A 25,104-nucleotide genomic window follows, 5' to 3' on the forward strand; every position below is an offset into this window, starting at 1 on the left:
CAAGTGATCCTCCCATCTCAGCTTCCCAAAGTACAGGGGTTACAGGCATGAACCACTGTGCCCAGCATATGTCATAATTTTAAAAATTATTATAATAAGTTGGCCGGGCTTTGTGACTCACACTTGTAGTCCCAGCACTTTGGGAGGCCAAGGCAGGTGGATCACTTGAGGTCAGAAGTTCAAAATCAGCCTGGCCGACATGGCGAAATCCTGTCTCTACTAAAAATACAAAAATTAGCCAGGTGTGGTGGCAGGCACCTGTAATCCCAGCTACTTGGGAGACTGAGGCACAAGAATCACTTGAACCTGGGAGACGGAGGTTGCAGTGAGCCAAGATCGTGCCACTGCTCTCCAGCCTAGGCAATACAGCAAGACTGTCTCTCAAAAAAAAAAAATAATAATAATAATAATAAAATAATATATATAAAAAATAATTTTAATGTGATCAGTGTTTTTTATAATTTTGTCTTTTACACTTTTTAAAATATTATTCTGAGAAGAGGTTCATAGGCTTCAGCACTTTGTCAGAGAGGGTCATGGCACAATATGAGGTTAAGAGCCCTTGATCTAAAGTCAGGGAGTTCTGGAAAGAGGAGTAAAGAAGCCTCAAGGCAGAAGCAAGCCGGCATGTCCAATGGGATGGAGGAGCAGAAGGAAAGCTCCTGTGGCCAGAGCCAAAGATTGAGGGGCAGAGTGGTTGGAGACAGAGGCAGGACCAGATGTGACTTCGTTGAAAGCTTTTGAAACTTGCAGAGGGACCTTCACTTCCCCACTGCAACACACCACAGAGTGTGAAAAGTAGGTATTGCATGTAAATTGTATTTTGATTTTTTTGGGGTCGTTGCTAACTTTTTTCAGTTATCTAGGCAGAAATAAGGAAACTCTTTTTTGCTATTCCATATATCTATTGTGATATCAGAGTCTGTTGTTTAGTTTTTTTGTTTGTTTGTTTGTTTGTTTGAGACAGTCTTGCTCTGTTGCCAGGCTGGAGTGCAGTGGTGCAATCTCAGCTCACGGCGACCTCCACCTCCTGGGTTCAGTGATTCTCCTGCCTCAGCCTCCCGAGTAGCTGGGACTACAGCCTCCATGCCCGGCTAATTTTTGTATTTTTAGTAGAGACGGGGTTTCACCATTTTGGCCAGGATAGTCTCACTCTCGTCTCAATCTCCTGAACTCGTGATCTGCCCTCCTCGGCCTCCCAAAGTGTTGGGATTACAGGCGTGAGCCACTGTGCCCAGCCCCAGAGTCTGTTGTTTCTAAAGGATGATGACTGGGCAATAGCTTTCTAGAGCTGGGAAAACCACATTTCAACAGGATTACATACCAATATTTACTATTTCATAAATCCAGGCATATTTGCTTAAAATGTCTCCTTTAGAGAGGCAAGAAACAGAAGCCCATTTTTTGTTTGTTTTTAGGAAATTCATATAAGCCATTGGTAAGCTTCTTTTAAGTTGCCAAACTCTATTTTCAGAAGACTTCTATGTTGACACTTGTGACCTATAGTAGAACAGAATTGCTTTAAGAGATCAGCATTGATAAAAGCAGAGGGAAGCTGAAAAGGGAGGATTAGGCTAAAGTCAATTGGTGGAGTAGGCATATGTGAATTACTCAAGTGTTGAAGAAATGACTCTGTTGGAGCTACCAGTTTGTTATAACGAGAGCTAAAGTGAGAAATGCCAGACAGTCTAGAAGCATTCTGACTAACAAGGAGCTCCAACCCCTTATATATAAATGAGGTTACGTATAGTAGGTTGAAAGCAGGTTTCCAAAACAACCAGTTAGTTTGTATAGCTTCAGGATTGATGATTGCATTCCATAGGATATTACATTAAATTGATGAAATCTGCACATCTCCAGGGAAGTCCTTACTAGATAGCCAGTGAGCTTTTATGATGATAAGATACATAATGGATAAAAATTTTCTGATGCCAAAAAAACTTCGGCCCTGCTCTAGTTAGGATCTATATTCATATTATCACCAGGTCAAGTGTCTTGCAAACTTTCTTAGCTTTCGTTCTTATCAGACTGCAGTTCATGATGTGAGGTATCAAAGACTCTCTCCTTAACCAAGCTTCAGTCATGCTCTGCTAATATCTCTTTTGGACCAGGCTTGATCCTTGCTCCACCCCCAGCTTTGGCCTGCCCAGCCCAGCCTTAGCAAAGAATTCTGCTAAGTCATCTCCAAACCCTAGCTATCTAATTACCCTTGATATCTGATCAAGTTCTTCATCCTCCACCTTTTTGATGTCTAAGTCCTTGGACTGCCTTTAGCAAGAGTCCTGTTAGGCCAGCTTAGCAAGAATTCCCCTGCCCTTGATGTGTCCTTTCAGCAATTTCCCATCCTTTGACCTCCTCACGCTGTTCTTGGCTGTAAATCTTCACTTGCTCTTGCTGTTTCAGAGTTGAACCCCTTCTTTTTCCCCTCCAGTTGCAATGGTCTTGAATGAAGTCTTCCTTACCATTTTAACAAGTGTCAGAATAACTTTTTTAACATCTGTCTTCATACCACAGTCAACAACCGCTTATCCTCCCCAAAACTCTGAGCTAACATCACTACTTAGAGATTACAGTGTCTGCCTATTTTATTAGCTGGAACTGCATCAGTGATTTTGGAGCTGAATTTTTCATTTTTTACATGTAAGATTATGTGTTTATAATTTATTGTTTTCACATAAGCATAAACAGAACTAGGAAGAGCTGTACTCAGGAGTCAAGTTAGAAGAAAAAACATCACCATGTTCAAATAGGCAACTGAACATGCCTCTGAAAACCAGAGGCAAAGGCAGTTATTTATAGTTAACATCTGTAGAATATGGACTGGGTGTGGTGGCTCACGCTTATAATCCCAGCACTTTGGGAGGCCAAAAAGCAGGAGGATTGCTTGAACCCAGACATTCGAAACCAGCTTAGGCAACATGGCGAGACCCCACCTCTACAGAAAATTTAAAAATTAGCTGGGCGTGGTTGATGTGCACCTGTAGGCCCAGCTACTCAGGAGGCTGAGGTGGGAGGATCACTTAAGCCTGGGAGGTCAAGGCTACATCGAGCTGTGATCGAGGCACCTGGGCAACAGAGCAAGACCTTGCCTCTACCCAAAAAAAAAAAAAAAAAAAAATTAAATTTGTAGAAGGCTGGGCACAGTGGCTCACACCTGTAATCCCAGCACTTTGGGGGCTGAGGCAGAAGGATTGCTCTCAGGAGTTTAAGACCAGCCTGGGCAACATGGTGAAATACCATCTCTACAAAAAAATACAAAAATTAGCCAGTCGTGTTGGTGTACACCTGTAGTCCCAGCTACTTAGGAGGTTGAGGTGGGAGAATCGCTTGAGCCTGGGAGGTCAAGGCTGCAGTGAGCCGTGATCATGCCACTGCACTGTAGCGTGGGTGACAGAGTGAGACCATGTCTTTTTTTTTTTTTTTTTTTTTGAGACGGAGTCTCACTCTGTCACCCAGGCTGGAGTTCAGTGGCCGGATCTCAGCTCACTGCAAGCTCCGCCTCCCGGGTTTACGCCATTCTCCTGCCTCAGCCTCCCGAGTAGCTGGGACTACAGGCGCCCGCCGCCTCGCCCGGCTAGTTTTTTGTATTTTTTAGTAGAGACGGGGTTTCACCGGGTTAGCCAGGATGGTCTCGATCTCCTGACCTCGTGATCCGCCCGTCTCGGCCTCCCAAAGTGCTGGGATAACAGGCTTGAGCCACCGCGCCCGGCCGAGACCATGTCTTTTTAAAAAAAAAAAAATCTGTAGAATATGAAGCAAGATGAGAGACATTTGAAAGCATATGTAGGAAAATCAGGTGTTCTTCTAGAGCTGGCTCTCTGTTACGATAGAGACCTTTAAAATGTTTCTTCTGGTGCTTGCAGATGTCACCCTGCCCTCCCACAAAGATAACAATGCATTTACTTCTGTCACTAGAGATTAGTTTTGCGCATGTATTCTTTCCTTAGGGCTGCCGTAACAAAGTCTGGGAGGCTTTAAAACAACAGAAATTTATCATCTCACAGTTCTGGAGGCCAGAAGTCAGAAATCATGGTGTCGGCAGGGCCATGGTCCCTCTGGCAGCTCTAGGGAAGGACCTTTCCTTGCGCTTCCTGGCTTCTGGTGTTTGCTGGCAATCCTTGGTGTTCCTTGGAGTGTAGATGGGTCACTTCAGTCTTTGCCTCCATGGTCACGTGGCCGTCTTTTCCCTGTGTTTCTTTACATGGTCTTCCCACCCCACACGCAGAGGTATGTGTCAGCTTCTGTGTGGCTGAATTTCCCCTTTTTATAAAGACAGCAGCCCTATCGGATTGGGCCTATTCTAATGATCTTATTTTAATTTTTACCTTTGTAAAGACCCTGGGAGTTAGGACTTCAACATGTCTTTTTTGGGAGACAATGGAACCTACATAGCATGTTTTTGAACTTTACATGCAGAATCATTTTGTATGTAGTCATTTGCATCTGGCTTATTTCAGTCAATATATTAGTGAGAGTCATCCGTGTTGCCGTAGCAGTTTCTATTCATTGTCAGTCCTGCCCACCACTATATCAAGGCTCCACAAATTATGGTGTGAAGGCCAAATGCATCATGACTCATTTTTTTCCCATATGGAGATCTAGGAATTACATAAGAAAATGTGGTTTTTGGTTTCTATGGTACTTTTTTGCGTATTTCTCTTTGTTTGAATTGGAAACAAATCTAATTAATCCTTAATTAAAAGAAAACTTTTCTATCCCATCTTTCCATGACTATGAATATGTTACATGTATAAATGTTTGTATCTACTATGTGGTCATTATACAGTTTGAACTAAAACATAGCTTATACTTGCCACATAAGTTTATGGAAAAAGTTAAATATTTTTTTTAATTGATTGATTTCTATCCTGTAACTTTACACATAAGACCTGGTAATACAAGCTTGTTGTTAAAAAAATAATAATAATTGAAATTATCCAGAAGGACATAAAATCAAACTAATAGGCTCCTCTCCTTATCCCTGTGGCTTGCCCAGTCTAATCCTTTATAAATCACCACTATTGACAGTTTTCTGGATATTCTTACAAATATTTTTTCTGACATGGAAGTGTGCATGTATCTGTGTATGTGTATGTTCCCTGTATTTCTAACATACCTGGGATCCTAATATGCATACTAATCTATAACTTGCTTTTTACATTTAATAATATATTATTATATTGTGTATATATATAATATATATATTATATAATAATATATTGTGACTACATTTCCATTTTAGTACAATAAAGTTTCTCTTCATTCTTTTTTTCTATTTTTGAGATGGAGTCTTGCTCTGTCACCCAGGCTGGAGTGAAGTGGCCTGATCTCGGCTCACTGCAACCTCTGCATCCTGGGTTCAAGCAGTTCTCCTGTCTCAGCCTCCCGAGTAGCTAGGATTATAGGTGCCCACCGCCACACCTAGCTAATTTTTTTTTTTTTTTTGTATTTTCAGTAGAGACAGGGTTTCACCATGTTGGCCAGGTTGGTCTCGAACTCCTGACCTCAGGTGATCCACCTGCCTCAGCCTCCCAAAGTGCTGGGATTACAGGCATGAGCCACTGCACCCAGACTTTCTCATTTCTTAAAAATAATGTTATAATGTTCCATTCAATGGATGCATGATAATGTGTTCCCCAAATAGCAAACATTTATACTGTTTCCAATTTTTTGTGTAAGTATACATGGATTTATTTATCTTTTTATTTACTTCTATGAAAACATTTAAGAATGATTTTTAGATGTTGAATTGCTGGATAATATATATGTGCTTTTAAGTTTTTGGCAGATATCACTAAATTGCCATTCGAAAAAAAAGGCAGTAACAATTTACACCCCATGAGGTGTTTTTATTATTATTTTTAACGACCAGGACTTTACACCTTGTAAAATCTGCAATAAGAGAGTTATGTATTGACTGTTTACTCTGTTGTTTCAGAACAATGAGATGGTGGAGCTACAGAGAATACGGATGAAGGATGAAATCCGAGAATATAAGTTCCGAGAGGCACGGCTCCTTCAGGACTATACTGAATTGGAAGAAGAAAATATCACGTTGCAGAAACTAGTGTCCACGTTGAAGCAGAACCAGGTAAGGTTTGAGAAATTTTTTGAGTTATACTGAAGATGGATCTACATCTTCTGACCACTAAGGTTAAATCTCCTCTTCATTTCTCAGGAAGGAACTTGTCAAAATTTATTGTTTACTCTTTAATCTTCTCTCTATAACATTTATGTACTGAAATGTCCCAACCCTCCTATTTCAGCTAAAATATAGAAGGAAAAAATACACCTGTAAGTAGTATAGTGTACACTAAAGTTTTATTGAATAAGAAAAAGAATTTTAGTTTGTATTTTAGTTCTGCATTCATTTATTTCATAAGCCAAATGTATTGTAACAAATTTAACCTGACAACTTCTCATTAAAAGCCTGAGTCTTAGCCGGGCGTGGTGGTATATGCCTGTAATCCCAGCTACTTGGGAGGCTGAGGCAGGAGAATCTCTTGAACCCGAGAGGTGGAGGTAGCAGTGAGCCCAGATTGTGCCACTGCCCTCCAGCCTTAGTGACAGAGTGAGACTCTGTCTTAAAAAAAAAAAAAAAGAATAAAAAGCCCGGGTCTGTACGCTTGTCTATGAGCTTAAGGTCTTCCTACGATCACTGGTCTCTCACGCCCTAAAAATTTTTTCTGTAAATTGCTTTCAAATAATAGAGGGAAATGGATTATGAAGTATAAATCAAGAAGAGCAAAATGATAAGAAAAAGAGGCCAGGCATTGTGGTTCACACCAGTAATCCCAGCACTTTGGGAGGCCGAGGTGGGTGGATCACCTGAGGTCAGGAGTTTGAGACCAGTCTGGCCAATATGATGAAACCCTGTCTCTACTAAAAATACAAAAATTTGCCAGGCATGTTGGTGGGCGCCTATAATCTCAGCTACTCAGGAGACTAAGGCAGGAGAATTGCTTGAACCCGGGAGGCGGAGGTTGCAGTGAACCGAGATTACACCACTGCACTCCAGCCTGGATGACAGAGTGAGACTCCATCTCAAAAAAAAAGAAAAAGAAAAAGAAAATGCCTGTTTTCTTTTTCAGCTGTAACCTGACTACAAAGTTACATTCGTACATTTAAATAATTTTTTTGCTGTAATGGGGCTTTGATAGCTTAATTTTCCTGATTGGTTTGCATTGTGGATTTTCAGAGCTATTAATAATGATTGAATCTGTAATTTTAGAAGAATTTATTTATGAATACAGTTGAATCAAGTAGTTAAGCAAAGGTGAATTGGATGTTCGAGTTCTTTTCAAGGTGCTTCCTCAGCGACACCTCTATTCTGGTCCAAACGCTGTTGCCACCTCTCAGTTCAGATCAACAGCCTATGTGCCAGGTGCTGTGCTAGGCTGGACAGACACAAGAATCTGTAGGGCATGATTCTTGTCCTGTGTAAACTTAGAAGCCAGCCCAGATGTATGCTTTTACCTCACTCCCTTCCTGAGTTGGTATCTACATGATACATAGATTGATTGATCAATTGATAGATAGATATAATGTTTTGATAGATATAAGCATTAAAAGGGAAAAGAAAAAAATATAGAAGAGAAAAATCCATGTAGTGGCACAATTAAAATTTGATTTCCTTTTTTTTTTTTTTTTTTTTGCGACAGAGTCTTGCTCTGTTGCCCAGGCTGGAATGCAGTGGCGCGATCTCAGCTCGCTGCTACCTCCACCTCCTGGTTCAAGCAATTCTCCTGCCTCAGCCTCCCGAGCAGCTGGGATTACTGGCATGAGCCACCACACCCAGCTAATTTTTGTAGTTTCAGTAAAGACAGGGTTGTACCATGTTGGCCAAGCTGGTCTGAACTCCTGAGCTTAAGCAGTCCGCCCGCCTCAGCCTCCCGAAGTGCTGGGATTACAAGCACCAGCCACAGCGCTTGGCCAAAATTTGATTTCTGATCATTGCCACTTCCCCCAGATTTGGAGTGCTGGGAGGAAGGCATGTAGGGGGACAGTTTCAGTCCATCAAAAAAGGGCTACTGGAGTATCCCCATGTGTTTCTGCCTCATTCCTTCTGTAAGCTCTGAATCCTCATATGTGTGCTGAGGGGGGCCATTCCAGAGGCTCCCCAGGTCTTGATTTGGCTGGGAAAAGTGAGCACACAGTGGAGAAATGTAGACTTTGAAAAATACATTTGTAAAGATGCTTCTCGAATACTTTTTAAAATAAGAAGGGTTTTGTTTGTTCATTTGTTTGTTTTTGAGACGGAGTCTTGCTCTTTCACCAGGCGGGAGTGCAGTGGCGTGATCTTGGCTCACTGCAACCTCTGCCTCCCGGGATCAACCGATTCTCCTGCCTCAGCCTCCTGACTAGCTGGGACTACATGCATGTGCCACCACACCTGGCTAATTTTTTATATTTTCAGTAGAGACGGGGTTTCACCGTGTTAGCAAGGATGGTCTCAATCTCCTGACCTCGTGATCCGCCCACCTCAGCCTCCCAGAGTGCTGAGATTACAGGTGTGAGCCACCGTGCCTGGCCTAAGAAGGGTATTTTTTGTGGTCCTTTTTTTGGTTATTGATGAAGCACATAGAGGATTTGAAACAAATTTACTTGAAGTGCAACTATTTGAAGTGGCCCTTCCTTCCCGATTCCTACACTCCTCCCTGCTCTCTAGAGCATGGTGAGAGCACCACCAGCAGCCTCCTTGGAGAGCCTTCCGTGACCGCATGTGTAGACTGAGGGACTCAGGAGGTTAATGAAGGCCAGTATTAGATATTCTTGAAAGACTGCCAAGGTATCCCTTGAGTATTCATTAACCCAGATGCCGTTTCTGGGAGAATTTGTACTGTCATTCCTGTTGTGAGTTTCCCCATGCCCTCCTTCCAGTAATTGAAACATGGGATCCAATGGTTAACTCAGAAGTTTTTTTAAAAGGTGGGGGAACTTACACATTTTTTATTTCCAACATGCCATATGCTAATTTTCCCAATTAAGTGTCTAATTAATTCATTCAAAATCATTTTCTACACAGAGCGCCATTCTGGTTCATTCCCTGAAATTGGAGGAACTGAAATGCCACAAGTCTCTCCCAGCTAAGAAAATGCTGTGTTTGTTTCCCGTAGTAATTGATCTTTATTTATAGATGCTAGCATCTATCGTAAACTCTTTCTAATCAATAAAGGTTTTTGGTTTTTTGGGTTTTTTTGAGACAGGGTCTTGCTCTGTCGCCCAGGCTGAAGTGCAGTGGCTTAATCTTGGCTCACTGCAACCTCTGCCTAGTGGTCTTGTGACTCAGCCTCCTGAGTAGCTGGGATTACAGGCGTGTGCCACCAGGCCCAGTTAATTTTTGTATTTTTAGTTGAGACAGGGTTTTGCCATGTTGGCCAGGCTGGTCTCAAGTGATCCGCCCACCTTGACCTCCCAAAGTGCTGGGATTACAGGCATGAGCCACCATGCCTGGCCCTAATTAATGAAGTATTAAGTACAATGTTTTATGTACAAATGCCACAGAGTTTTTTAAAGAGGTGATAATGAGGAGCATTCAGTCACAAAATTGGGTTGTGTTACTTTGTAGTGAGGTTCCCCATGCGTTGTATAGTCCTTCAGCCTGCTTTGATGTTTCTAAACAGCAAAGTTATTACCATTTTAAAATGCTTAGTTCAAAGAATTTTTCCTTCTGAAGTATTATTTTTCTTTTAGCTATTTATTGATTATTTTCTAAGTACAGTGTAATTATTAAGTAACACCTCTTTCTATAGTCTATTTATTCATTTGTTTACATTCCATTTCCTTCCACTAACATACAGCACCTACGATAGAGCCTGATCTATAGTAGATATTAAATAAATACTTGTTGAAAGAATAAAAAAACTGGCCAGGCACTGTGGCTCAAGCCTGTAATCCCAGCACTTTGGGAGGCTGAGGAGGATCACTTGAGTCCAAAAGTTCACGTCCAGCAACATAGGGAGACCTCATCTCTACCAAAAGCAAAAAAAAAATTAACCAAGTGTGATGATGCACACCTGTGGTCCCAGCTACTTGGGAGTCTGAGATGGAAGGATTGCCTGAGCCTGGGAGGTTGAGGCTGCAGTGAGCTATGACCACACCTCTGTACTCCAGCCTAAGCGATAGAGTGAGTCCCTGTCTCCAAAAAAAAAAAAAAAAAAAAAGAAAAAGAAAAGCAACAATTCATTCACACTTCTATTATGAAACATTTCCTCCAATGTCAGGTAATAATATATAAGAATATCGCCCCGGGCGCAATGGCTCATGTCTGTAATCCCAGCACTTTGGGAGGCCAAGGTGGGCAGATCACGAGGTCAGGAGTTCGAGATCAATCTGGCCAACATAGTGAAACCCCGTTTCTACTAAAAATACCAAAAAAAAGTAGCCGGGCGTAGTGGCGGGTGCCTGTAGTCCCAGCTACTCGGGAGACTGAGGCAGGAGAACCACTTGAACCTGGGAGGCAGAGGTTGCGGTGAGCTGAGATCACGCCACTGCACTCCAGCCTGGGTGACAGAGTGAGACGCCGATCCATCACCAAAAAAAAAAAAAAAAAAAAAAAAAAAGGCTGGGTGCGGTGGCTCATGCCTGTAATCCCAGCACTTTGGGAGGCTGAGGCACATGGATCACCTGAGGTCGGGAGTTCAAGACCAGCCTGACCAACATGGAGAAACCCCGTTTCTACTAAAAATACAAAATTAGCCAGGCATGGTGGCGCATGCCTGTAATCCCCGCTACTAGGGAGGCTGAGGCAGGAGCATCACTTGAACTTGGAAGGTGGAGGCTGTGGTGAGCCAAGATCGTGCCATTGCACTCCAGCCTGGCCAACAAGAGTGAAACTCCATGTCAAAAAAAAAAAAAAGAATATCATAAGGTAATATCATAAAAAACCTAGGAAATGTATTCAATTCAGTTTTATTTCATTCAACCAGTATTTCAGGGGTATCTCTCTATGAGATCATTTACTTTTTAGAGACAAAAGATATAGTCACTGGCTCAAAGAGCTTGTAGTCCCAATAGGGACTCGTAGCAATTTGTGTAAATGAATATTAAAGCCATATGTTAGGTTTCGCGACATAGGGATAGATTAAGATCTTTAGAGTTCCTAAGCTCTGAAAGGATTGTGATATCTAACCTTGACCCTCATGTAGTTAAAAATAAAGTTATTAAACTATGAAGTTGCTATAAGGAATGCTAATAAAGCGCTTATTTTTCCTATGATGACTGCTTTGATGTTGTCTTTAAAATACCAAACACCAGTTTTAAGTCCCTTGTTCTGTTTCTTGCTTCCTCTGCCTTGCTGGGGCTCTAATCATATGGTGCAGCCTTGCAACAATGGCACAGAAAGGAGTGATGAGTTTGCCTCAGTGGGCACCAAAGACTTCATAGTTAGGATGAGATTCTTAACTTAGGTCTTAAAAGAGGAATAAGAGTTTTCCAGGTGACAGCCTTTTCCCAGGCGGAGAAACATGAAACAGCTGGGTGAATAGTAGGAGCTTGTACCACATTTGAGTGAGTGGTGTGAGTGAAGCTGCCCAGACAGAAAGAGATCAGGGCCAGGCGCAGTGGCTCACACCTGTAATCCCAACACTTTAGGAGGCCAAGTCACGAGGATCACTTGAGGAGTTTGAGACCAGCCTGGGCAACATAGTGAGACCTTGTGTCCACAAAAAAAGTTTAAAAAATGAGGCAAGAGGATGACTTGAGTGCAGGAGGTTGAGGCTGCAACGAGCCATGATTATGCCACTGGACTCCTGCCTGGGTGACATAGCAAGAGATCAGGTTTTACGGGAAATCTAGGCCATCAATTGAATAAATACTACTGAATTTTAAACTCTGCCATGCAAACTAAATTAATGTCTTCAAGTCAAGCCCGGAGTTGGCAAACTTTTTCTGTAAAGGGCCAGATAGTAAGTATTTTAGGTTTTGCTGGCCATATGATCTCTCTTGTAACTACCCAGCTCTGCTCTGGTAAAAGCAGCCATAGACAATATGTAAACAAATAAATGGGAGTGTGTCCCAATAGAACTTTCTACACAAAAATAGGTGGTGGGCTGGATTTGCTCCAGAGTACATACTATTGTTGGACAACCTCTGGTCTAGGCCATCAGTTTAACAAAGACTGCAGCATAACAGGTCTACAGTGCAAACTAATGTCTGCAAATATAAGCTTATCACATAATCTGGGGCAGTCAGAGGGTTGGTTGAAATACTAGGAAAGGTTGGAAAGAGGTGTCCTATGTTGTCCAGGGAAAAAAAAGGAAAGGTTGGGAGGAGGATGACTTTACAGTATGTGTGTGTGTATATATATGTGTGTGTGTGTGTGTGTGTGTGTGTGTGTGTGTGTGTGTGTATTTTTTTTTTTAGACAGAGTCTAGCTCTGTTGCCCAGGCTGGAGTGCAGTGGCACAATCCTGGCTCACTGCAAGCTCCGCCTCCCGGGTTCATACCATTCTCCTGCCTCAGCCTCCCAAGTAGCTGGGACTACAGGCGCCACCACGCCCAGCTAATTTTTTTTTTTTTTTAGTAGAGACGGGGTTTCACCGTGTTAGCCAGGGTGGTCTCTATCTCCTGACCTTATGATCCGCCCGCCCCAGCCTCCCAAAGTGCTGTGATTACAGCCGCGAGCCACTGCACCCGGCCCGACTTTACAGTATTTAAGCAGGCCTGGAAGAAACCATGACACAAGAAAACACAGTTGTCCGAAGAATTTCCAAGTTGCCTTTCTTATAACCACACTGAGGGCAATCCTTGCTTCTCCTTTCATAAGGGGGTAAAGGCCCTTCTGATTTCCATACTCGTTAATCCCAAGTCACCTGCAAAACAGTTAATCATGTTGAGCGTGCTTTTATGGATGCCTCTCTTCCTCTACACTTCATCCTCAGTTTCCCCCTGCTTCTTTGCTAACAATTGAGATTCCTATAATCAGAGAATGAACCGTTCATTTCACTGCCAGAGAGAAAGTGAAAAATGCACGTTTTTGCTTGAGGTAACAACCTAGTTGAAACGCAGTCAGTCAGCAAGTGTAAAGGAAAGGTGGCTGGATCCTGTAGTGTGGGAAAGGTTGTTTGCTAGGTGGAAAAGGTTGAAGACAGCCAGTCACAGGGCAGGAGCGGCAAACTCAAATGACCACAAGCAGCTCATAAATAGCATTAAGTATAAGATGTAAAGAAAAAGTAGAGGCCAAATGCAGTGGTTCACGCCTATAATCCCAGCACTTTGGGAGGCTGAGGTGGAAGGATTGCTTCAGTCCAGGAGTTTGAGACCAGCCTGGGCAACATGGTAAAACCTTGTCTCTACAGAAAAAAAAAAGAAAAAGAAACGAAAAAAGCCAAGCATGGAGGTATGCGCCTGTAATCCCAGCTACCCAGGAGGCTGAGGTGGGAGGATTAATTGAGCCTGGGAGATCAAGGCTGTAGTGAGTTGTGATCAAGCTACTATACTCTAGCCTGGGCAACAGAGCAAGACCATGTCACAAACAAACAAACAAACAAAAGAAAAAGTGGATGCAAAAGGAACAGCCAGTGCTCACTTACAGGTGATTTTTGTCTTCTGTGAACGTAGGCCCGGTGTTGCCTGAATTTTTTATTTTTTAATTTTTATTTATTTATTTTTTTTGAGACAGAGTCTTGCTCAGTCGCCCAGGTTGGAGTGCACCGGCGCTGTCTTGGCTCACTGCCAGCTCCACCTCCTGGGTTCACGCCATTCTCCTGCCTCAGACTCCCGAGTAGCTGGGACTACAGGTGCCCGCCACCACGCCTCACTAATTTTTTTGTACTTTTAGTAGAGACAGGGTTTCATCATGTTAGCCAGGATGGTCTTGATCTCCTGACCTCGTGATCCGCCAGCCTTGCCTCCCAAAGTGCTGGGATTACAGGCGTGAGCCACCACGCCCAGCCCAAACTTTTGAATTTTTTATAAAAGAAGTTAGAAGTTTTCAAATGTTTGTGAAATCATCAGTTTTCTAAATATTGGCAATCAATTCCAAAAGTTTTGTAACATGTTACAAGCCAAATAAAGCACATCCATAGGCTCGATGGTCTGTGGGCACCACTTGTGATCTCTGCTCTAAAGCATCTGATATCTGAATTGGTGGAAGGGTCATGGGAGCACACACCTGCCCGGGGAGCCACTAGAGTACAGAATGCAAACACAGGGACACATGCCTTTGAGCAGGTCGCTGATAGCCAGGGGCTGTCAAGTTATTATGTGTCCCAGGCCAAGTAATAAGTTCTTGGACTTTTGAAAAGTTATTTCATTTCCCTGCCATCATGTTTGTAACATGCGTTTATAGTGCCCAGTTATCATTTTTCACAAAGTGCGATTTTTCTCCCATGAAGTACTCATCATCTTAAGTAATGTAGTTGATATGAACCCAGAAATTCCTACTTGATTAGGAGGCAGTTATTGGTAGTATGCCATTGATAGATTTGTTAATTTTTTGTTATATTTATTCAAATGCATGTTCATGGTAGAACAATTAGCACTTTCTAGTTTTCATTCTAAATAATGGACATTATAAATAATGGTCTCCACTATTGTCTCTTTTGAGTAATTCTATCAGGGACATGTTGAAATTCCAATGACCGTTTTTTTTTTTTTTTTTGCCTTAGAGGCATGTTTTGTATAATGCATTTTTTTTTCTTTTTTTCTCAAGACGGGGCCTCACTCTGCCACCCAGACTGGAGTGTAGTGACACCATCAGGTCTCACTGCAGCCTTGACCTCCCTGGGCTCAAGTGATCCTCCCACCTCATCCTCCTGAATAGCTGGGACTTCAGGTGCACGCCACCACACCTGGCTAATTTTCTTATTTTTTGTAGAGATGGGGTTTCATTATGTGGCCCAGGTTGGTCTCAAACTCCTGTGCTCAAGCAGTTCACCTGCCTTGGCCTCCCAAAGTGCTGAGATTACAGGCCTGAGCCACTGTGCCCAGCCCTCATAATTCATTTCACACACCATAGTGTGGTGAGCACATTCTTTCACTGAAATAACAGTATCCATATTCACATATACAACTAGCATTGTTAGAAACATCTGCTATACGTATGTCTTTATGAGTTGCATTCTACTAGAGCACCACAGTGTTCCAGTGACCAGTGAGTGCTGGTTTACCATCAGATTTCATTGTTCCCTTCTGACAGTGTATTTCTCAATTTTTACCTGCGCCCAGTGCTGCCCAGAGTAAAGGCTACATTCTTCACTCCTCCTGGCAACCAAATTGCATAAGACTAGTACCAGCCAATGGTATATAACAAGTGATGTGGGTAACTTTTAATGTCCTTAAAGGAAGAGAGTGTGCCCCTTATTTCGCCCCACCACTTAGAACATTATCAAATGGCAAGCCACCTTAGATAGTATGGTCTAGGCTAGAAGGCCATACAACAACAGAGAAAGAGCCTGGCTCCTGGATGACCTTATGGAGCAGAGATTCCCTACTAGTCCTTGACTATCTACCTCCGTACTGTTACATAAGGGAAATACTTCTGGCCGGGCGCGGTGGTTCACGCCTGTAATCCCAGCACTTTGGGAGGCTGAGGTGGGCGGATCACAAGGCCAGGAGATCAAAACCATCCTGGCTAACACAGTGAAACCCTGTCTCTACTAAAAATACAAAACATTAGCTGGGAGTGGTGGCGGGCGCCTGTAGTCCCAGCTACTCGGGAGACTGGGGCAGGAGAATGGCGTCAACCCAGAGGCACAGCTTGCAGTGAGCCGAGATTGCGCCACTGCACTCCAGCCTGGGCAACAGAGCGAGACTCCATCCCCCCCAACAAAAAGAGGAAAACTTCCATCTTGACTAAGTCATTCTTGTTTAGGTGTCTGTTACATCAGCAAGCTTACATCCCAGCTAAATCTCTACCCTAATCTTTGCAAGACAAACCATTGCATTGAGATTATGTAAAGGGAAGTGGGGAGAGAAAGAGAAATATATGATGATGATACTGGTCAATGTTCCCTATTCTTCAGTTTTTAAAGTATTTTTTTAAAATTCAAGTTCAAACTAATATATATGCTAAAATAAATATGAAACTAAGCACATAGTTTCTATGTGCATCTAATATCATGATTACTTTATTGTACTTTTTCTAGTTTATTTTTTCATTCCTCGTTGTTCTTTATTCAGCAAATACACACTGAACAGCAGACTTCTGTTTTAAACACCATGAGGGAACACTGAAGCACTATGAGGAGCAATGAGGTGGATAAAAAAATACTTCCTTTCTCTAAGAAGATTACAGTGTACTTGTGGAGATAAAATGTTTCTTAAAAGGTGGCATGTGATAAGTGCCATGGAAAAGATCCCAAGGAGGCATGTTGGCTCACAGAAGTCATCCCTGTCACCCGTGGGCCTTCATGAGGAAGGGGTTGTTTGAGCAGGTTTATTTTGATTGCAATTCAAAAGAATATTACCTCACTAACAATATATGGCCAGGTGCAGTGGCTCACACATATAATCCTAGCACTTTGGGAGGCCAAGGCCGGAAGATTGCTTGAGCTCAGGAGTTCAAGAGCAGCCTGGGCAATACAGTGAGACCCGTCTCTGCAAAAAATAAAAAATAAAAAACAGTAAAATAGCCAGGCGTGGTGGCACATGCCTGTGATCCTAGCTACTTGAGGGGCTGAAATGCGAAGATAACTTGAGCCCGGGAGGTTGAGGCTGCAGTGAGCCATGATCATATCATTGCACCCCAGTCTAGGCAATAGAGCGAAACCCTGTCTCAAAACAAACAAACAAACAAAAACAATGTTGGTATTTTTTGTTACTGGATAGTTTATGTAACTGTTCTTTGAGATTCTGTCTATCCTTTAAGCACATAACAGTGATCTTTACAATTTTCATCTTACTCTCAAACATTTTACTGAGATTATGTTATTATGATCATTCAACAAATGTATCTCTGGATATAAAAATTTCTTCATTATTAATAAGGAACTAAAACAAAGTAATGGTGATGATACAATCTCTTCTTAGATTGCGAATATTCTCATAAATCGTTACAAAAATATTCCCTATTTATTAGGCAAACAGTGCCCCCTTTTGACCACTGGATCCTATAAAAGAAATCCTAAGACAATAGACTTTTCATCTCTGCTAAAAATTGAATTATATAGAGAGTTATATAGATTTATATTATATCTAATTATATATAGCATATTTATGTTATGTCGCTGTAATACATAATTATGTATTTTATATATAGTATATAATTTCTAAAGAAACTATCCTATATAACTTTAAGGATATACTGTGTGCTTTTTATTATTTATTTTTTAGACTCCTGTTAAACGATTAGGTCCACTAGAGTGTTTAGTGGCAGTTTTGTAAGATCCACATTTTAGTTTTATGAATCTTCTTTATCCTGTCTGATTCAGGTTGAATACGAAGGCTTAAAGCATGAGATTAAGCGATTTGAGGAGGAGACGGTACTGCTGAACAGCCAGCTGGAAGATGCCATCCGATTGAAAGAGATTGCTGAGCACCAACTAGAAGAAGCCCTTGAGACTTTAAAAAATGAAAGAGAGCAAAAGAACAACCTGCGGAAGGAGCTCTCGCAGTATATCAGCCTCAATGATAACCATATCAGCATCTCAGTAGATGGACTCAAATTTGCCGAGGATGGGAGTGAACCAAACAATGATGACAAAATGAATGGTCATATCCATGGGCCTCTTGTGAAACTGAATGGAGACTATCGGACTCCCACCTTAAGGAAAGGAGAGTCTCTGAACCCTGTCTCTGACTTATTCAGTGAGCTGAACATTTCAGAAATACAGAAATTGAAGCAGCAGCTTATGCAGGTAAGAACTTTGTTTGGGACCGCTAGAGTGAATTTCTTATAGATTGCATGTAGCATGTTGTGGGACTCCTGATTCTCGCATTTCACTTCCAGATTTCTTTTCTTTTCTCTTTTCTTTTCTTTTTTTATTTTCTTTTCTGTTCTGTTCTTTTCAAGACAGAGTCTTGCTCTGTTGCCCAGGCTGGAGTACAGTGGTGCAATTTCAGCTCACTGCAACCTCCACCTCCTGGGTTCAAGCGATTCTCCTGCCTCAGCCTCCTGAGTAGCTGGGACTGCAGGTGCCCGTCACCATGCCCGGCTAATTTTTTGTATTTTTAGTAGAGACGGGGTTTCACCATATTAGCCAGGATGGTCTTGATCTCCTGACCTCATGATCCGCCTGCCTCAGCTTCCCAAAGTGCTGGGATTACAGGCGTGAGCCACCATGCCCAGCCCCAGATTTCTTTTCTAATATTGCTTCTTCAATTAGAAACTTTCAAAGTGCAATATTTAAAAAAGACATGACAGAAGGGGTGTTAAAGAGAAAAAAGGTTCCTTGGGCCAGGTGCAGTGGCTCACACCTGTAATCCCAGCACTTTGGGAGGCTGAGGCTGGTGGATCACCTGAAGTCAGGAGTTCAAGACCAGCCTGGCCAACATGGTGAAACCCAACTCTACTAAAAATACAAAAAATTAGCTGGACGTGGTGGCGGGTGCCTATAATCCCAGCTACTCAGGAGGCTGAGGCAGGAGAATCACTTGAACCCAGGAGGCAGAGGTTGCAGTGAGCCGAGATTGCCATTGCACTCCAGCCTGGGCAACAAGAGTGAAACTTCATCTTAAAAAAAAAAAGAAAAGAAAAAGAAGAAAGAAAAGACAGAGCCTTAATGCATTTCTGATTAACAAAAGAATTCAAAAACTTTATATACAAGTAAAATGATGGAAACCATGCAGTTTTTCATCACAAGCAACTGTGTATATAGTTTCCAGATTTATGGTTACATTTCACAGGAATACTTGAAGCCTTAAAAGACATAAAGGACTTCCTATGTACAGATTATCCAGGATACCATATGATTAAAAATACAGAACAGGTATAATCTAAGACCAAAGGATTCTTATTGCAACATGAGTTAAACCTTACATTTTTAGCATCTTCAAATCAAATGTCTTGTGAAGAATCCCAGCCTTTAACCTTATTTCCTTGTGAAATTGCTTTCTAGTTTTGAGTCTTGCCTTCCTGCCACACGTAATGGAAATGTTGTTTAAGGAACAGCAGCATGACCATCACCTGGGGGCTTATTTATACAAATTGTTGAGCTCCATGTAGATCTACTGAACTAGAAATCTGGTCTAACAAGCTTGTTAAGTGATTAAATTTGAGACTTAATCTTCAATCTCAATCTTATCCCTCCAAGGTTCTTCATGTATAGCTGATAATTAGAGGCTGTTAAGCCTTTGGCAGTCATCTGCCTCCACAGAAATAACTGGAAAAAGTGAAATTAACAGAAAAAAGTAAGAGAATAGAGAGCCAATGATGTTGATTTGTTAACCCGTTTATTTTCTATGTCTTTTTGCTCAGTTTACACTAATACAACTAGATTGAAACAGAAAACATACTTCCTTGTGAAAAAGTTTTACATGACGGATATATTTATAAGAATTTGTGCCCCCCAGATTGAATAGCATTAAATAGAAGTTATATGAGTTTTTTTTAACTCTTACGTTGGTGGCTTTGAGATAAAAAGTTACTGGGTTCAGACTTTTTGTTTCTTCTTTTTATTTTGGTGGCAGTGCAGAAGATATTAGGAAAAGAGACTTCTATGCATAAAACAACACAACAATTTTCAACCAGGTCTTCTGTTGGCTGAAAGCTCAGAGCTGTGCTCAGATTTAATTCTAAATGTGATCTGAATTGGGTAATACAAAAGTCTAAAAAGAGGAAAAGTTCAATAAAAAGAATGGTGGAAAACAAGTAAGTTCTCAGCAGGAGAGTGGCTCTCCTGAGTTCTCAATAGACTGTCGTTTTCGTTTGGGTTGGGACAGTTCCTCACTGCCAGAGAATGTTTTCTTCCTTGAGAAGGTTTAGCGTCTCTGATCCCAACTCATGAGATGCTGGTTACATTTCCTCAGTTGAAGTGAGGACCAGAAACTCCCCATGTATTTCAAATGCTCTGAGAGTCAGTCACTAGTTGACAGTCATTCTTAGAGGACAGCACTGTACTTTCCCATGGAATGGGATACATAATACCTTCCTCATTAGAGTGGCATGTGGGTTTATGAGTTATATGCAGAGTGCTGAGAACAGGGACTAGCGCACAGTAAATGCTCCGTAATTAGAAACTGTTATCATTATTTCACCTCCCTCGGTCCTTTAATTTATTGGGCACTCACTTTATAATAATTTAGATAATTATTATTAACTATTATTTTTGGGCTATTAGCTCAAGGATAATCATCCCAAAAGGGACTGATGTGGATACTGGCAGGAATATAGAAAAATAACAGTTAAGTCTCATGGTGCAAGAAGGTCTGAAAAAGGATATTCATTTAGCAAAATGTTAGGGTGAGGAAAACTTTGCTGGATAAACCCTTCCTCAGTCTACCAGAAAGCTGTGTCCCTTCAAATGTTTCATCAACCCTTAACTGATGTTGACAGTTTGCAAAGATGTAGAGGGGCGCAGGTAGGTCCTTATATCCCCAAGTTTGCTCCAGATTTAGTTGTGAAAACCAGGTTCAACACAGGAAGGGCTTTGCAGCTTCCAATCTCATACTAACAACACTAACTGTAATTTTTTTTTTTAGGTGGAATATCCATTTATCTTCTTGTAATCAGCATTTGTAAAAAGCATATCAGCTTTTCCTAAGAATATATTTCATTCAAATGAGTAAATTCATGAGAAGTGTACCTTCTCATGAATTATTTCTTTGTAATACAGTTTTTTCCTTAGCCACACATCTTTTTGGGTTGAATTTATGTAAATAAACACATTTAAATAAACACATTACAAAAACATTACCGGATACGTTGCCTAGAATTCATTGTAATTGGCTTTGATGTTAATAAGGATTAACAATAATATGGCAATTCTGATCAATGAGAGTACTCTACACCTGAAATATATATGTGTCAGTACCATTGTTCTGGAAATTCTGAAGAGGAACCAGTCAGATGTACTTTAAGTATAGCTTTCTGGAATGCTTGGGCCAGGTGTGTTTTAAATTTAAGTTTCAGATTATAGAAAGGCAATATACAGTATATACCATATAGATTGTGATATCTCCACTGGGATCAGATGCAGCATCCGATGACCAAGTAATATTAACATTTCTGCAGTGAAACATGAGTATTCACACTAAGAATAAGATGAGAACCATTAAAGGCCTCACACCAGTCAGGTGCAGCTTGGCTGCCCTGGGAGTTTAGGACTGTCTGAATATTGCCAAGTGAGTTTTATCATAACCACGTGAGTTTGATCAAACTTGATTTTGAGCTTTTTGGATTTTGGAGTTGCGGGTATTGTAGGAATAGCACTGTCCTGTTGGGCAGCTGTCAGTTTTGCGCACCTCAGCTTACAGTGTCGACATACTTGGGACGTGACAGTTTGTGTTTTCTCTTTTTTTATTATACTTTAAGTTGTAGGGTACATGTGCACAACGTGCAGGTTTGTTACGTATGTATACATGTGCCATGTTGGTGTGCTGCACCCATTAGCTTGTGATTTACATTAAGTGTATCTCCTAATGCTATCCCTGAGCAGTTTGTATGTTCATAGTTCCCTTATCTCTTAGGATTTCTCCTGGCCTGGATCCACAACACTGCACGGGAGAGAAGGCCTTGTGCCTCTAAATCCAACAGCTGCGCTTAGCTAACAGCTCGTGACCGTGTAGAGGGGCACAGGCAAGGCTATAACACCCTGATCCAGGTGATAACATAACACCCTGATCCAGGTGATAACATAACACCCTGATCCAGGTGATATGCAGCTTTCAGGTTTTCTTCCTTTTGATCAAGTCCCCCTTTGATAAAGTAAGTTGAAGAGATCTATAGTACAACATGGTGACTGTATTGTATTGAAAATTAAAGAGTAGATTTTAAGTGTTCTCAGTGTTGTAGAACCCCCAAATGTAGGTCGGCGTGCTGGATGGGTAGTAAGCCAAATACTGACACATCAGTGCTTAGCAGTAGAGAAAGGTGTATTCATTTTGGCCAAAAATGACATTGTGGGAGAGACAATCTGTCAAATCCTACCTGCCTTTGAACGTAACTGGGGGTTTTTGTGAGTAAGGCAGCTTTGCAGGAGATGAAATCCCCCAAAGATCAAAGTTGTTTGCGTCCCTCAGCTCAGTCAAACTTCTGGATGCCGTCCAGGAGGTCTAAGGATCATTGTTCTTTGAAAGGAAAACAAGTTCATTAATCTTACTGGCAGCCAGGGTTAGGATGCAAAGTTAGTCAATTATGAGTGACTACCGTCTACCGAATGACTATGTGCAAGCAGTCATGCATGGAGGAAGAAAAGGACAAAGAGAAAGGAAAATAAGTAAAACAAACGTTTAATGATTTTGATAATATAGGTTCAGTTACATCACCAAAAACATGATAAGTATGTCAGGTCATGCATGTCACAATTAGCCCAATTTCCACTTTGCCTACGTATTTCAAAACATCATGTTGTACACAATAAATATGTACAATTTTTGTCAGTTAAAATAAATACTTTTTTTTTTTTTTTTAAAGAACTCCTTTGAAAACAGCATACCTAGTTCCATACCCTTTCGGCCTTTTCTTCTCCTATAAGGCTCAATTTTTGCACATGAATTATGTTTTCCCATCCATAGATATTTATTTAAACTGGTTCCAGGGAAAAAACAATGCCTCTGTCAATGAAGAAAGTCAAACTCTGTAAAATATTTTAACAGACTTATTCTGAGCCAAATATGAGTGACCATGGCCCATGACACAGCCCTCAAGAGGTCCTGAGAACATGTGCCCAAGGTGGTCGGGGTACAGCTTGGTTTTATATATTTTAGGGAGGCATGAGACATCAATTAAATATATTTAAGAAATACATTGGGCCTGGTGCGGTGGCTCACACCTGTAATCCCAACAATTTGGGAGGCCGAGGTGGGTGGATCATGAAGTCAAGAGATTGAGACCATCCTGGCCAACATGGTGAAACCCTGTCTCTACTAAAAAAAAAACCACAAAAATTAGCTGGGCATGGTGGTGCGTGCCTGTAGTCCCAGCTACTTGGGAGGCTGAGGCAGGAGAATCACTTTAACCCAGGAGGCGGAGGTTGCAATGAGCCGAGATCATGCCACTGCACTCCAACCTGCGACAGATCAAGACTGTCTCAAAAAAAAAAAAAAGAGAGAGAAAAAAAGAAAGAAATACATCGGTTTGGTTCAGAAAGGTGGGACAGCTCAAAGCGGGGGCTTCTAGGCTATAGGTAAATTTAAACATTTTCTGGTTGACAATTGGTTGAGTTTATCTGAAGGCCTGGGATCAATGGAAAGAAAATGTTCAGGTTAAGATAAAGGATTGTGGAGAGCAAGTTTTATTGTGCAGAGGAAGCTCTCAGCAGACTTCAGAGACAGCAGGTTGTAAAATGTTTCTTATTGCACTTAGAAGGGTGCCTGGCTCTTAGCTGATTATCTCCTGGATCCGGAAAGGAAGGAAGGAAAACAAAGGGGAGAGGAGATTCTCTACAGAATGTGGATTTTTCCCACAAGAGACTTTTCAGGGCAATTTCAAGGTATGGCAAGGAAATGTACTTTGGTTTTCTTCCTTTGCCAGTGTCAGATTGGAAAGTGAATCTTGATATACAGGGTTAAATAAAACCCATCCCATGAGAACTTACAGTTTGTAGGGCATGACTCCTCAGACCTCTTAAATAGGAATTTGGGCAATCTAAAAAAAAAAACAGAGCTTAGTCCTCACCTCTGCCTTAATTATCAGGAATGTTGAGTGAGTTGTTTTGCTTCTCTGAGGCTCATTCAAAAGGGGAAGGTAATAAATTAGCCCCACCACTAGTCTCTGCCATGCCTTTGTTGGAGAAAACTATGGAAAAAAACAAAAACAAAAACAAAATCAGGTCTCCTTCTTCAAGCCATCATACTGCCATCTGCTGGGAAATGGTAATAACAAGTATGACAATTTATAGCGACTACCATTTAAATAGCGCCTCCTGGAGTTGTTTACATGCAACCTGCAGACTTCTGCTGTGAAGCCCTGGTAATAATGCCATGCCTCTTCTGTAGAATTGTGAAGACCAAATGGGATGGTAAATATGAAACTGTGTATAAGTCATAACATTTTGTAAATTATTATTGTCCTGGAAACTGCCATCAGGTTCCAAGATGCCAAGAAGGTCCCCAGTATCACTTTGTATAAACAGTCAATACATAAATTATAAAATGTATGGGAAAGGCAAGTGATGGTAAACCTCTATCTAAATTAGGGAGAGCTTTTTCCCAGAACAAATTAGAGTGAATATTTTACTGAACTGTATGCCTTCCTAGGTTATGGAATAACATACAGGAATATTTTAAACTTAGCTAATCATGCTAAGTTTCACATAACACAGAAACATATACACAAAAAATACAGTAAGAAAACATTTTGATTAACCTCAGAGTCTCTATAAACTTGACAACAGTCTTTGATAGTGAGTAGCTCAATGAGTGTCATCCTTTTTCATGAGAGAAGTTTTTCAGCATATTATTGGATAAATTATTTTGGTGTTTTGGTGCCCTCAAGACCTCATTATTTCAAATAGGTTGTAATTGACATTTTCCAGTGACAGTCAAATACCTTAATTAGTTTCATTAGAATGAAAATAAGTAGATACTGTCTGGAAATACTAACTAAATTACTGAATCCATTTAAAGGAGTCCTGTATGCTTGTGCTGAAATTTCTGTCTTTGATAAATAGCCTCTAACTTTACATCTGCATAGAGTCAAACTAAGAAGGGGAAAACTCTGGATTTTTTTTTTTCAGTATTACATTGGATATGTAATTTCACATGTAGTATGAGAAGACAGTAATGTTTCTGTAAAACTAAAATTAATATGTTTTGTTGCATCTTCATGGATGTGGAAGAAATAGATTCCTATTATGTTTTGATCCAGTCTGTTAAAGGCAATTTTAATTTTTTCTATAATGATTGATGTTAAGTGGTGATGGTAATTTGTTATATGTCCCATAAGAGTTCAAAGCAATTTTTATATATTTGCTTAATTGGTTGCTGCTTATAACAACTGTATGGGGTAGAGGGTATTATTACCTTCATATTATAGATAAGGAAACTGAGGCACGACTGTGTTATG

General features: G+C 41.1%; 1 protein-coding gene across 5 annotated transcripts in view; it reads left to right on the forward strand.

Annotated features, from left to right (window-relative positions):
* Positions 1 to 25,104, forward strand: part of BICD1 (BICD cargo adaptor 1) — a 275,638-nt gene that overhangs the window by 180,812 nt on the left and 69,722 nt on the right. For all 5 annotated transcript variants that reach the window (XR_007717722.1, XM_050748564.1, XM_050748563.1 and 2 more), the window contains exons 3-4: positions 5,939 to 6,091; positions 17,372 to 17,797. Coding sequence is in view for 4 of the 5 variants with exons in the window: in XM_050748564.1 (XP_050604521.1) it covers positions 5,939 to 6,091; positions 17,372 to 17,797 (579 nt within the window). In the remaining variant the exon portion in view is untranslated. The remainder of the gene's footprint in view (positions 1 to 5,938; positions 6,092 to 17,371; positions 17,798 to 25,104) is intronic.

Source organism: Macaca thibetana, chromosome 11 (assembly GCF_024542745.1).
Source record: "Macaca thibetana thibetana isolate TM-01 chromosome 11, ASM2454274v1, whole genome shotgun sequence".
Classification (NCBI taxonomy): Eukaryota; Metazoa; Chordata; class Mammalia; order Primates; family Cercopithecidae; genus Macaca; species Macaca thibetana.